We start from the raw sequence: 13,927 nt of genomic DNA on the forward strand, positions 1-13,927 counted from the left end.
GATTTGATTGATTGTGTAAAAAATAAAAATAAAAATAAAAAAAAATTAAAATGGCATCATGATTTAAATCCAATCAATGGATTTCTATAACTTGGTTGGTTTGTGAAAAGGGAAAGGAACTTTTATTGATTTGTATATGATATGGAATGACCTTTTTCTTTCTTTGTTTCAACCTAAATGTGTAAACTACTCATTCTTCTACGCATTGGAAGAGCTTTTGCATCAACAGTTTCTTCCTCTTCATCATCTTCATCTTCTTCAGTAATGGTATCAACTTTAGTACAAACCCAAGTTGAAGCATACATATTAATTCTATCAATTGATTCACCACTAACTCTAACAGCAGCAGCTTCACATTTGAATCCTAATTTTTCAAATGATTTAATATACCATGGATTAGTTGAAGCAGATCTTAACATAACTCTACCACCATTAACTAAACATTTCTTTAAAGCAGTGATTTCATTAATTTCATCAGTTCCATGAGGATCAAACCAATCCATATGATCCATAATAATAGCAATAGTAATGGATTTTTTAGATAATCTGGCAAACACATCATTTAAAGTATCAGTATGTAATCTAATATTATCAATTGGACTTTCATTATTTAAAGTGGTGGTTTGAGTAGTTAATCTCTTATAACCTTTAACAGTTAAATAATCTGGACAATTGTCATAAGCATAATAACCCATAAGACATAAGTAATAGAAATAATTATCCTTAGAGATTAATGATCTTTTTAATAATGGATCTAAAGTATCAATAACATATTTGATAACTGAATTACCCATCATAGCAGCTTGATTAGCTGGAACACCTAAAGCTTTCCAAAGGAATAATGGATTACCCACTAATAAAGTAGCAACAATTGGATTAAAAATAGCTGGTTTAATACTATCATTCCAAATTTTTAATTGTTGATCCATATTTGGAGCATGACAAAGATCTTTAACATATTTAGTAACACCGGAAATTTTGAAAACATATTTAGCTAATCTTAAAGCCCATCTTGTTGAACCAGTATCATAAAGACCTTTACCATCTAATTTAAAAGTTTTTTCACCTCTTTGCATCCAATATTGGAAAGCATTAGAAGACATATGAGGACTTAATTTATCAATTAAAAGATCTTTAAAATTATCAATTTTACCTTCACCAAACATTTTCCAAATTTGTTCATGAGAAAGACATCTAAATGAAGCTAATTTTAATTCTAATAAATGATTTTGACAAGGATTTAAATCAACAGCATGAATTCTTTTTGGTGGATCTGGTAAAGTAGCATAACTTAAAATATTATCCCCAGCAGAAGTAATGGCTAAAACAGTATCATTTGGACTAAATTTCAAAATATTATTATCTTCACGAGGATCTTCCCAAGTAAAAGCATAAATATATTGATTTTTAAATTGTTCAAATTGATGATTTAAATCATCATAATAAACTCTCCAAATTTCTTTTTGATAATAAATTGATGGGAATGGTAAATTTTTTTGTAAATTTGATAAAGCAGCTTCATGACCTTTTGAAATAGCAATTTTTTTAGAATTTGAAATTGGAGTTGATGATGGAGCTAAATATGGTGATTCAGTAGCTAAACAATTTAATCTATGTAAAATAGTGGAAGATTTTGATTTATCACAACCAATCCAAATATAATAAGGAATTCTACCTAATCTCTTATTATAAGTATTTAAAGATTTGACGGTACCAAATTTATATTCTAAATAATTTCTTCTTGAAGAATCTAAATAAACTTTATCAGCTTCAAACCAAATTCTCCAAAAATTTCTTAAAACCCAAGGAATATTTCTATCAATTAAACCACCTAAAGTATTAATTCTACCAATTGAAGTATCAACAGATTGAATACCAAAATCAACGGCAGCAACAATACCTTGTTTATCTAATTTTGAAACAGCATTATCAATGGCAGCATTAAAAGTTGGAATCATGGATAAACTATAACTAAAAGTAATTAAATCAGCAAATTTATAATCAATTTCAAAATCACAAGCATCAGCTACTAAAACATGAACATTATCCCATTCATGAGCTTCAACTCTTTTTTGAGCTACTTCACATAAAGAAGGAGATAAATCAACTAAATAAACTGCTTTAAAATTCTTGGAAATAGAGGCGATTTCATTCATATATTCAATATTTGAACCAGTACCACCACCAACATCGATCCAAACTAAATCTTTCTTTTTAGATAAATGAGAATAAGCTAATCTAAGACATTCTTTTCTACCTTTTAAAAGAAATTCTCTAGTTGAATCATAAATATGAGCTTGATTTTTATAAAATTGTTCTAAATTTTGTTGTTGATTTTTAGATTTAACAAAACCAGATGATTTCTTTTGAATTAAAGGTTGAATAAAACATGCCCAAGCAAATACTAATAATGAGTGAATGGTTTGATTTAATTTAGCAGATACAAAAATTATACCACACACCACGGAAATGGAGGTAAAAATGTAGATTTTGGATACATCAGTTGGGAACAAGTCCACTAATAAGTCAGACATGATTCAATTGGATTGATTGAACAAGTGTAAGGGATTTGGAATTAGGAAATGAAAATTGGCTGTAAAAAAAATATAACAATTTAAGAACAGGGAAATTCACTCACAGGGGGTAAAAAAAAAAAAGCTGTCTGGTGCTGTCTTTTTTTGGGCTGTACTTGACGCTAATTTGAAAAATTGACAAAGATCTCTTACACACAAAAATTTGAATTTTTTGGTCTAACAGAAATTAAATGTGGGGAGGCAGGGGGCAATCTCTTGAATGAAAAGGGATAGAAGATGGGTTTGTAGTTGTAGACTTGAATATTACACACAAAGACAACAGATAGATAGTAATGAAGAGAGATGAATCTCAAACACCTAATCTGAGGTAATTCTTTTGTTGAAAGTTAGCTTTGTAGATATTTCAATTCTTGGGGGAATTGAAATGAAAGACTAAACTAGAAGGTTGATGATTTAAAGAATGAAAAATGAAAGTATAAGAAATAAGAAGAAGAAGAAGAAGAAGTAAAAAGAAGAATAAGAGAAATTGAAATAAAATTGAATTGAGGTAAAACTAAAGAAATATTGATTTATATAAATAGAAATTGTTGAAAAATTTCATTGACATTTAAACAGAGATTTAATTAAGCTTTGACGAAAAGGCTCAAGAGAGAAGACACGTCTTGAAATAAAATCACAATTTATATTTAGTGTGGGACGAATGGCTTAATACAGCTACATATTTTACATGGTCACACACTTTATAGTTTTAATCAAACTATAATTCAACAAAATTGAATTAACTATGTGTTTTGTAATAGTACGACAGTAAAAATATACACCAATGCTTTAACCAATTCATATTTTTACACCCCCACGAGTGCAAAAAAAAACCAAAAAAAAAAAGATAATATAATCCAAAAAAAGAAAAAATAACGAAACAAGAAGTTAAACGTGGGATCCATTTTAAACTGGGAAATAGGATGCAAATAGCATAGTAAATTATATTATATTATATTTTAGTGATCTGTCTGTCTGTTTATAAACCATCATAACCTCTTTACAACCCATAAAAACGTTTTTCCTAAAACAATGTTTATTTGATTTGGCTTGATTTGATTTGATTCAGCTTAGTTTGGAGAAAAAAGGGTAGTAATGTTGTGATTCTATAAATGGAACTTCACCTCTAACCCATCATTCATTTGTTCGATTGTTTGTTTACATTGCTACATCTACGTAATTGTCACTTGTAATATTGTAATAATTTATGTTTGTAGTGATAATTAATCTAATCGATGGATTGATGGATAACAAATAGTGAGGGAGTGGCTGTTAAAAATAATAATAATATTTATTATTACTACAACTATTTAGGGGGAAATTCGTGTGCCGACGGCTAAAACTCTGGGTCAGAAAAAACATTGTGCCCCTAAACAGAAATCATTATCATTGTCATTTCTCACTATCTAGTGGAGGATCCACTGTGTTGTGTGTTTTAGTGTGCGCGTACTGATTATAAAAACCACATGGGGTAAAATTTATTTTATTTCATTTTATGATAAGAAAAAGTTAATGTAAACAAATATAAAAATAATGTTGAGTGAAAAATTCCCAAATTTGCATGTGATAATTCTGTATAGTTTAATATCTGATTATGGATGGAATTGCAAATTTAGGCTCAATTAAGTAATATTCCATTAATTCAAACTATATCATATCCATTTATGATATGTCAATTTTAATTTCAATTTTCAGTCTTATTTAGTACTGCCATTTACTCAATTGGGTCAATTTAATTGTTAATTCTTACACACATTAATTATTATTAGCTTTACTCTCGTGGGTATACATGACCACCACCATTAATTACTACCACAACTACTCACTACAATTATTCAAAATACTAGTCTATATTATTATATTAGTTTCTATGTAACCTTATACTTCTACAGATTTAACCAATTCTTCATCTTCATCTTCTAATCTTCTCAATAAATAATCAACCTCAACCTTCTTAGTTAATGGTATAATATAATCCTTATATAATTTAGCAATTACTTCTGGTTTAACTTTACTTTGAGGATTTTGACTATATTTTAATGATGGATCAACCCCATAATTTTGTCCCTTAATAATTAATCGTTCTAAAATTTTATTTTCAACCACACTATTAGTTATAGAATCTTCAATTCCTTTAACATCCTTTAATTTAATTAATCGAATATAATTTAATTTATCACTTTGATATTTAACTTCAGCTACAAATTTCCCAAAATGTATTCGTCTTGAAATAGCTTGTAAACATTCAATATCACAAGTTGAAACTGATCCTAAATTTTCTTCTTGTTCTCCAATCTTACAACTAACTTGTGGAACAATCTCATTCACATAAAATTGTTTAATCTCTTCATTAACATTAATCTCATCCGTATATTTAGCTAATATCTTGGGATACTTTATAGGAGGTAAAATTGGTTTTAAAATTTGATCAGGAAAAAATGGACTTTCATCAGGTGCTTCATATCTTCTAATTTGTGAATGAGCCTTTTCCATTTGAATTAATGACCAATCTAAAAAACTTGATCCTTTAAATCCTTCAATATTAAATTTATTAATCTCATAAACCGATGGTGACAGATAAAATTGGGATCGTTCAATTAAATCAAATACAATCGTATCTTCCATTCGAATCAACGCTTGTCGAATGTTATCTAAATTGAGAACAGTCTCAGGTTTCATAAAATCCATCTTAGTATGTACTTTCTTCTATAGATTGATCTCTTCACTTATCTTTCTGATTTGAAGTTTTGAAGTCTCATTTTCAAGTTTTCTGTCAATGCGTTGACGGGCGCTTAATTTGACTTTAATTTTTGACTCATTTGTGGTCGTGTGATGACGGTCACGTTTTTTTGATATTTCTAGTTTTTTCTTTTTTTTATGTGAGAGGCGGAACCATGTATGAAAAAAAATTTTGACATATTTGCCATTATTTTATTATTTTATGACGTGTAACGTGCATCTAACTGATTATTTCTTGTATCTTGTGCATCATGAGTAATGAAATTATGAAGTTATGAAGTTATGAACAGTTCAAAAGATGAATTGTGAATATATACATTAAATATAAAAATTGGTTCCAAATGTCCCCATAATATTTAAAATTTCGCGATGAATCCTAGAAAGAGAGGAGAGAAAAAAAAAAAAAAAAATTTTTGATTTTTTTTGAATTTCTTTCTATCCCCTCTGATAACAGGAAATCAGCAAATATATTAAATCAATCATAAATGTTTCAAAAAAATATCCCTGTTTAATGTAAATTAGGTAAACACAACGGTATATCAGTAAAGGTTCTGTTGTTGTAGTTTCAATCGAACTTCCCGTTGTTCTCTCGTTTTATCACCGAGCATTTATATAGCATTATATTAAGTTCAATTAAAGTGTGGCTCAGGTCAGATAAAATTTTTAAACCAACGAAACAAATCAATGAACCAAAATTTATCAGTATATTCCTAGAACTATGGTTATAACTTTGAACCGTCCAACACATGCTTGTCTTAGCAACAATAACATTAACCTTAATGACTAAATAAGAGAAGGTAATAGGAAATTAAAAAAACGGTGGCTGCAAACTTTAACTGTCAAAGTGAGAAATGAGAGACAAAAAAATAGTGTCCATTTTCGGACTAAGTTATCCCCGAGTTATAAAAGCCTAATTATTATAAATATCTGACAAATTTCCCCCTCACTAGCAATAACCAACATGATTTTATTCGATCTATCTTCATTGGCTTCTGTTAGAACCCTATAACTTCAACATATCATGTCAATTGCATCAACTGAAATCATTGTCAAGACTGCTCCAGTCTCTGAACCAAATTATGAGTGGAATCAATCAGATTCAACTTTTGAAATCAAAAAGTCAACCATTAACCCAGAAGATTTAAAGGATGGTCAAGTCTTAGTGAAAACTCTTTATCTTTCAAATGATCCATATACTAGACTTCTTATTCAAAAAGTTGAAAATCAAACTTATCCTGCAGGATCTCCTGTTGTTGCTGGTGGTTTAGGTGAAATCGTACATTCAAAAGATCCTAAATATAAAAAGGGTGATATCGTATCTGGAGTTTGGAGTTGGTCAGATTATGCTATACCAGTTATGATTTATTTCCCAATTGATAAAGCTTCAAAATATCCTTTAACTTATTATTCTTCAATCTTAGGTATTGCTCCTCTTACTGCTTACTTTGGATTAACGAAAACTTTCGGATTTAGTTCGGATAAAAATAGTGAAAATTTCACAAACAAAAATTTAATTATCATTTCGGCTGCTACAGGGGCAGTTGGTGCTACAGCTGTTCAATTAGCAAAACATGTGTTTGGGATCTCAACCGTAGTAGGTATTACTGGTACTGATTCTAAAACCAAATGGGTTGAAAGTATTGGGGCTGATAAAGCATTCAATTATAATGATCCTGATTTTGAATCTCAATTATCTGCTTATGTATCTTCAAACGGTGGGGCTGATTATTATTTCGATAACGTAGGTGGGAAAATTTTAAATTTTGTCCTTACTCAATTGAATCCTTATGGTAAAGTTGCCTCTTGTGGAAGTGTATCACAATATAATGATCGTGCAAGTACTTCCCTTCCAAATTGGAATGTGATCACTGGTAGTAGACTTCATATTATTGGATTTACTGTTCATGATCATATTCCTGAATATCCTGAAGCTATTAAAGTATTGGAAAAAGCAATCGAAGAAAAAAAATTAGTTACTGAAAATGCTTATACTGTAGAAGATATTTCTGAAAAAGCTAACAAATTCGAATTAATTCCTTTAGTATGGAAACAAATTTTCGATTCAGCTAAAGCTAATGGAAAAATTCTTACTAAGATTTCCGATTAAGTATTGATTGATATATATGTCTTTAGTTGTTTAGTAGTTCCAAATAAAAATATTAATTTACCACGGGTTTTAATTTTGTGAGCTAACCGGTTATTGCGCTACCAATAGACATTTTAATAATAATTTTGCAACCTATAGTGTAGCCAATATCTCAATACTTTAAGAGATGGTTGGACTTTTATAAGACATAATTAGAATCATTTTGTTTTATTAATGAGGAACACTTCTATTTTTAAGAAAATTTAGTAGTATTTGAGCCTCTTCACTACTTTCCATATTTATAAAATAGAAAGTGAATATGTGTCAATCGCTTAAATTTGACCATATAAGCCTTACCCTTCCACTTCTTTATCCAAGTAACGATCTTATTCTGCTATATCGAAGTTATCAACGGAAACAGGTGATAGGAAATGAAGGGTTTTTAACCGGAAGAAATAGTGAGCGGATAATACCAATAACGTTCCTCAGCAAGGTTCTGGTTCCCCTTATGTTACACAATTGTGTCAGTTGATGAAACATTTAGCATTCAACAGGGTATAATTACATTTTAAAGTATAGAACTTTCTAGTTTCTATCGCTAAAGCTACGTCATTTTCAATTTAGAGTTGGCTATCCGAGATGGAGTTAACGGGTTTAAAAAAAAAGAATGCCGCGGGGTATCGTGTCCGAAATTTATTTTGTTGCAAACAACTGAATAATGAACAATATAAATTAAGGATCCAACTCCACATTTCACAACAATTACTGGTCAATTACTATAATTATAACATCAACTATTACCCAATAACTCATAATGACTCATTCATCTACTCAAATCATTTTAAAGAATGCTCCTATCAAGGATATTAATTTGGAATGGGATCAACCAACTTCCACATTTGAAATTAAACATATTGAATTACCAGATTTAGAAGATGGTCAAGTTTTAATTAAAACTTTATATATTTCCAATGATCCAGCTCAAAGACCATGGATGCAAAAAGGGTTAGATCCAAAAAGATCCTACGTCAAGCCAACAGTTGATGGTGAAACCGTTAGGTCAGTTACTATTGTCGAAATTCTTGAATCTAAATCCGGAAAATTTAAAGTTGGAGATCTTGCTATTGGTAGATTATTTTGGGCTGATTATGCCATTGCTAATGAAAATGAGATCTTTACCAAGATTGATCAATCTCTTGGTGTTCCAATTCCATATTTCATTTCTTATGTTGGTATTACGGGTTTAACTGCATATTTTGGGTTAACTGAAATTTTTGGTTTGAAAGTTGGTGGTGAAGCCCCTGTCATTGCAATTTCAGCTGCTTCAGGTGGTGTAGGATGTGTTGCTGTTCAATTAGCTAAGCATGTCTTTGGATCTGTTAAAGTTATTGGTATTTCTGGTACTGATGAAAAATGTAAATGGGTTGAATCCCTTGGTGCTGATATTTGCGTTAACTACACAAAGCCAGATTTCCATGAACAATTAACTAAAGCAGTTGGAGATGAAGGCATTGATCTTTATTTTGATAATGTTGGTGGTGAAATATTAAGTTTTATTTTAACTAAGATAAACAAATATGGTAAGGTTGCTGCATGTGGTAGTATTTCTGGTTATAATGATTATGAGAAAATAAAAGTTACCAATTGGGGTGAAGTTATTGCTCAACGTATTACTTTATCCGGTTTTATTGTTAGTGATTATGCAGCTAAATTTCCTGAAGCTATTGGAACTATTAGTCAAGCTATTCAAACAGGAAAAGTTCAAACTTCTTCTGGATTACATATTGAAGATATTAGTAATGAAGAAGATAAAATCAAATTAGTTCCTGGAATTTGGAAACAATTGTTCAGTAGTGCCAAACCAAATGGTAAATTACTTACTAAATTCGCCTGAATAAAATATTACTTTACAAATTAAGAGAAATTTGATTGTTTTAGCCTCCTATTTTTCATTATAGTTAAAAAAATATACATACCATACATAAAACTTCATTTCTAAAATCATTAATCCCATTTACTAACCCGTTTCTGGGCATATTTAACCAATATTTCGTCCTCTTCGTCCTGAAAAGTTTTTGTTGAGTCCAGTGGTTCATTGACCTCCTTAACAGCTAACGAAGATCTTCTAGATAATAAGAATCGCCTTAATCGTTCGATTTGGTTCGAGCCTTCGCCATAATTGTCAACACTATTTTGTAAATCTTGGACTGATTTTAAATTCATAAGTCTGGTTTGTGCATAATATTCATTACTTGAATCAATTGCTAACATAACTTGAATACCAAATGATAGAACCCCAACTGCAACTACTCCAAATAATATTTTATATTTATTTTTATCAAGTTCCTCTTTTGTAGGTGGTTTCCTACCGTATTTCATTTTATAATAATCCTCCCAAGTACCAGCTTGCCAAAAGCTTTCATCATTTTCAAAACTATAATTAGTCCTATGAGCATGGGCACGTCTATAAGCCTCAAAATTATCTTTATTGAAAGCAGAGGACGAATCTTGAGTATATTGCCCTTGCTGATCCCAATTCGTGGTTGAATATCGATTATATGCTACTCTTCGTCTAGGATTTTTCAAAATGTCATATGCATTTTGTATTTGATCAAATCTATGTCTCATTTGTAATGAAGTTAACTCCTTACCTTTGTCATATACAACTTGACTGGTGTCCGGATGATAAATCTTAACAAATTTAATATAAGTTTTCTTTAATATTTTATTCAATTCATGAGTTGATATATTGACATCTTTTGATTCGATATTAAAGATTTCATAAGGGGTCGGATTCTTCTTTTTTGGCCATGAGTGTAAATCTAATCTTTTATGATGATCCACATCTTGATTATTATTATTATGTGAGGGAGGAGGAGGAGGAGGAGGAGGAGGAGAAGCAGCAGTGGCATAACACCGCAAGACGATCCTGTGACTGTAACACCTCCCAACAGAAGGCATTAAGCACCACCGTGATAACATAATATTATCGCTCTGTGGTTATCGAATGGTGGAGTAAAAAAACAATTCAACAATTATCAAAAGCATTATTTAAAAACTAAAATTACTTTACATTCCCCCTTTCGATTCGTTCCCTTTCCGGCTTTGTAAACTCTTTTTTTTTGGTTTTTCATGCGACATTAAAATAGTTTGGTATCTTTACTGGAGAATGTAGAAGGTTCTACCTAGTAGTTAAACTTCAAGCTTTTTAAAGCTCATGCAACGTTCATGACAGATTCATGCAACCATCGGCAAACCACTATAATACGGTATTAAAACAGTATAGTCTAAACCCTTTAAGCTGCTAACATATGCTAATGTCGAATAGGATTTGAATTTGGATTTGCGACAAAAATCAGTAGATAAAGCGCAAAAAAAAGACACTTTTTCTCACCTTACAATTTGCAGAAACAGATCTTTTCCTTCTTAAGTTAATTTATCTCACAATCTACTTATAAATTGTTTTTCCAGGGATATTGTTATCTCTAATCAATTGTCTGTTTTTTAATCTTGATTGTAAGGAGGTTCCGATATTTTACTTGGAAAGGTCAATTTTTTTCAAGCCACGTAGGTGATAATTGATTATAATTTCAGCCTACTTAAATTTATTAGCTGATTTTTTTCCTGGTAGATCCTACAAAACTTGTAAGCGGAAGCAGCAGCAGCACCAATAGTAGTAGTGGTCGTAAACTTCGTCAAAAGTTTTAAAATAATATCACATAAATTATGTATATCAAAACTGGGTACTAAATATTCTTTAGCATGATGTGTAGAACAGTGGGTTTGTTTTAATTTCTTTTATAACCCAACCAAATGCTTATGAACACCTCAAATTTATGCATAATACAGAACAATTTTTTTATTTTAATTTATTTGTAGTTTTTTTTTTCTTAGGCTGCAACGAGCATATGCATGGATTTCTTAATTTTCCTGATGAACAATTTGTGCTTCTTTTTTTATTTTTATATTATGTTCCATTCGTTCCTGTTTCAATAAGGACGGAGGAGTAATTTAACGTCGTCTACAGTACGTGCTCTGCCCCTATGTTATTAAAAAATAATTGGGAGAAGGTTTTACCTGGTGATGTGGAAATACACTTGCACAGAAGATCAATGCTAATGATATCCTCCTTAATCTTTGATTTTGCACCTAAAAAAGATATAAGTAAAAAATAACTCAACAAGTTATCAAATCTTTAATCTTTCCAGAAAAAAAAATGGAAATATGTATATTGAATGGTTCATTAAAAATAGAATTTATAGTTTTGTGCCTAGGTCTAAAAGAAGCATTAATTTATTCTACATATTGTTATTGTTATTGTTAAGCAAAGCATATTATATTTTATGTTTACTTACAGAATGTATAAGGCCCTCATCCCGGACAATAATTTACATTTAAACTTGTGTTATTTTAAATGCTTTACTTAAGTTACAAAATTGATTTTATGCATAAGCTTAGGCTTTAATGTGGGATAAAAAATCCTTTTACAGTTTGTTCTAGTAAGATTTCAATGTACCTATTTTATTAAAACTTCAAGGTATGATCTGGTGGTACTTTTTCAATTAGATGATGTTTTTTTTTATTATTTCTTTTATAAAAATATGGTGTGGCTAAGACTATGGGACAAGGCAGATGAATGTGAGACAATTCGATTGACTGTAACAATGTTAAATGTAACTTAGATAGCAACTTGTGTAACTAATTTCATTGATAGTGACATATACCGCCTGAAATGTAGAAACGAAAGAGATGATATTTGCAACTAATTTTTTTTTTCGATCACTAATCTTCAATGAGAGATGTTTGTGACGGGATAAACTTCTTTATTCAGCACTATAACTGGAATTGCTACTATGTAACCTTCTTCTTTACGTTAACAGAAATCGGTTTACCGTGCATCGTAAAGGCTCACTATAAAAAATAATTCAAAATGCCTTTCAAACTTTGACAGCGGCACCGGTATTCAGCCCTGAAATCAAACCCAGTTTTTTTTAGCGCCTTAGCGTACCCTTAAAAAATAAATTTGTTATATCGGTAGAAATACAAATGCCATCACAAATTTCTGATTTACCGTATAAACCCTCTATAAGTCTAACCAATGGACTAGAACTTGTTGCACATTCTCTACTATTCCGTTAATCTGGAATTGGTGTTTTGTATAAAGTACAATAGCATGCATCATTCCCATTAAGGAATTCCAGAAGATATTATTATAACTCATCATCGATTGGCAATTTCAAAAGTCAGTAATTTCTTTTTAGCAGTACTGTTTTCCTCAGTAAAAATTTATTTACCCCTGGAATGAGCGTAAAATATTTAATCGATCGAAGAATAAGAAAAATATTTGTTCCGTAACTTTAAATGAATGAAAAAATAGTTCTGCATATAAACCCAATCTTTTCTTTTTTGTAGACTTAAGCCAGATAAAACAGAAATTTATTAACATTTGCCACCAACAAGTTGTTTAACAGCCACCATCAATTATTTCAATCAATCAATTAAACTATTGATAATGAGTGCTTTCGTTCTTGGTTCAACTGGGTTAGTTGGTCTTCAAATCCTTAAATATGCTGAAAAGTCTCCTTTATATGAAAAGGTAGTTACTGTCTCTCGTCGCGCTCCTTCTGTTCAAAGCGATAAGGTAAATTCAATCATTGAAGGTGACTCTAGTAAATGGAGTGACATAATTAAGAAAGAAGTTCCTAAAGGAAAAACCTTTTATAGTGGGTTTGGTACTACTAGAGCTGCCGCTGGTTCTGCTGAGAAGTTTAAAGAGATTGATTATGGTATTAATTATGCTGCTGCAAAAGCGGCTAAAGAAGCTGGTGTTGAAACTGTGGTTTTAATCTCCACTATGGGAGCCAATGCTCAATCTTCTTTACTTTATTTCCAAACTAAAGGGAAATTAGAAGATGATATCATTGATTTGAAGTTCCCAAGAACTATTATTTTAAGACCAGGGGCTTTATTAGGTGAAAGAGATAAACCAAAAGATCTTCTTAATAATGTTACCGCTACTGTTTTTAAATTCTTCCATGGTGGAGCATTGTCATTTGTTGGTTATCCAATTTTTGGTCACGAATTAGGTCAAATTGCTGTTAATCTTGCTCTGGAACCATTGAGCAAAAGTGGTGAACCAGAAGTTAAAATTGTTAGTGGTGGTGAAATAACTGCGTTAGCAAAGAAATTATAGTTAAGATCATTAACGAATATTTTTGAATAGTTATTGTATATATCCAATGTTTATGTTTGTTTTCCCAAGTACTTCTAACTGTTACTATTATTTTTATTATAAGTATTAAATATAAGATTTCATGTTTTGTTTATTTTCTATATACTTAGAAATGAATATTAGCGATACTCCTAAATACAAAATTACCGTCGACTATATTGTACAGAGAAAAAAATGGATAGTAAAATTAAATATAAAAAGCTTTTGGAAGTGTAAAACAAAAATAACAAATTAAAACGTAAAACTATTAGCAAGAATGGAAATGGAAATGGAAAATAAAGTAATGTAAATAGGTAA

The 13,927-nt window shown here is 30.4% G+C and overlaps 6 protein-coding genes across 6 annotated transcripts; 3 read left to right on the forward strand and 3 right to left on the reverse strand. All coding sequences in view use genetic code 12, as the record gives it.

The window, feature by feature from the left end:
- Positions 1-173: 173 nt before the first annotated feature.
- Positions 174-2,534, reverse strand: BTA1 (Bta1p; the record flags this gene model as incomplete). The annotated part of the gene is made up of 1 exon (XM_064907406.1): positions 174-2,534. One exon carries the CDS (start codon positions 2,532-2,534, stop codon positions 174-176), a length of 2,361 nt encoding a protein of 786 aa, XP_064763861.1.
- Positions 2,535-4,451: 1,917 nt separating this feature from the next.
- On the reverse strand, positions 4,452-5,261 carry ARO7 (chorismate mutase; the record flags this gene model as incomplete). Its single annotated transcript, XM_064905860.1, has 1 exon — positions 4,452-5,261. One exon carries the CDS (start codon positions 5,259-5,261, stop codon positions 4,452-4,454), a length of 810 nt encoding a protein of 269 aa, XP_064763862.1.
- A 1,072-nt stretch (positions 5,262-6,333) lies between these two features.
- DFJ63DRAFT_334117 (MDR family NADP-dependent oxidoreductase) lies at positions 6,334-7,419 on the forward strand (the record flags this gene model as incomplete). The annotated part of the gene is made up of 1 exon (XM_064907977.1): positions 6,334-7,419. The coding sequence occupies one exon, from the start codon at positions 6,334-6,336 to the stop codon at positions 7,417-7,419; it is 1,086 nt and encodes a 361-aa protein (XP_064763863.1).
- A 396-nt stretch (positions 7,420-7,815) lies between these two features.
- DFJ63DRAFT_81844 (MDR family NADP-dependent oxidoreductase) lies at positions 7,816-9,347 on the forward strand. The gene has a single exon (XM_064909143.1). The coding sequence runs from the start codon at positions 8,213-8,215 to the stop codon at positions 9,290-9,292; it is 1,080 nt and encodes a 359-aa protein (XP_064763864.1). The 5' UTR covers positions 7,816-8,212; the 3' UTR covers positions 9,293-9,347.
- On the reverse strand, positions 9,335-10,298 carry DFJ63DRAFT_317845 (uncharacterized protein). Its single transcript, XM_064906869.1, has one exon. It carries the CDS (start codon positions 10,024-10,026, stop codon positions 9,403-9,405), a length of 624 nt encoding a protein of 207 aa, XP_064763865.1. The 5' UTR covers positions 10,027-10,298; the 3' UTR covers positions 9,335-9,402.
- Positions 10,299-12,910: 2,612 nt separating this feature from the next.
- On the forward strand, positions 12,911-13,591 carry DFJ63DRAFT_334120 (uncharacterized protein; the record flags this gene model as incomplete). The annotated part of the gene is made up of 1 exon (XM_064907978.1): positions 12,911-13,591. The coding sequence occupies one exon, from the start codon at positions 12,911-12,913 to the stop codon at positions 13,589-13,591; it is 681 nt and encodes a 226-aa protein (XP_064763866.1).
- Between the last annotated feature and the right edge of the window lie 336 nt (positions 13,592-13,927).

Source organism: Scheffersomyces coipomensis, assembly GCF_036884675.1.
Source record: "Scheffersomyces coipomensis strain NRRL Y-17651 chromosome Unknown DFJ63scaffold_2, whole genome shotgun sequence".
Taxonomy (NCBI): Eukaryota; Fungi; Ascomycota; class Pichiomycetes; order Serinales; family Debaryomycetaceae; genus Scheffersomyces; species Scheffersomyces coipomensis.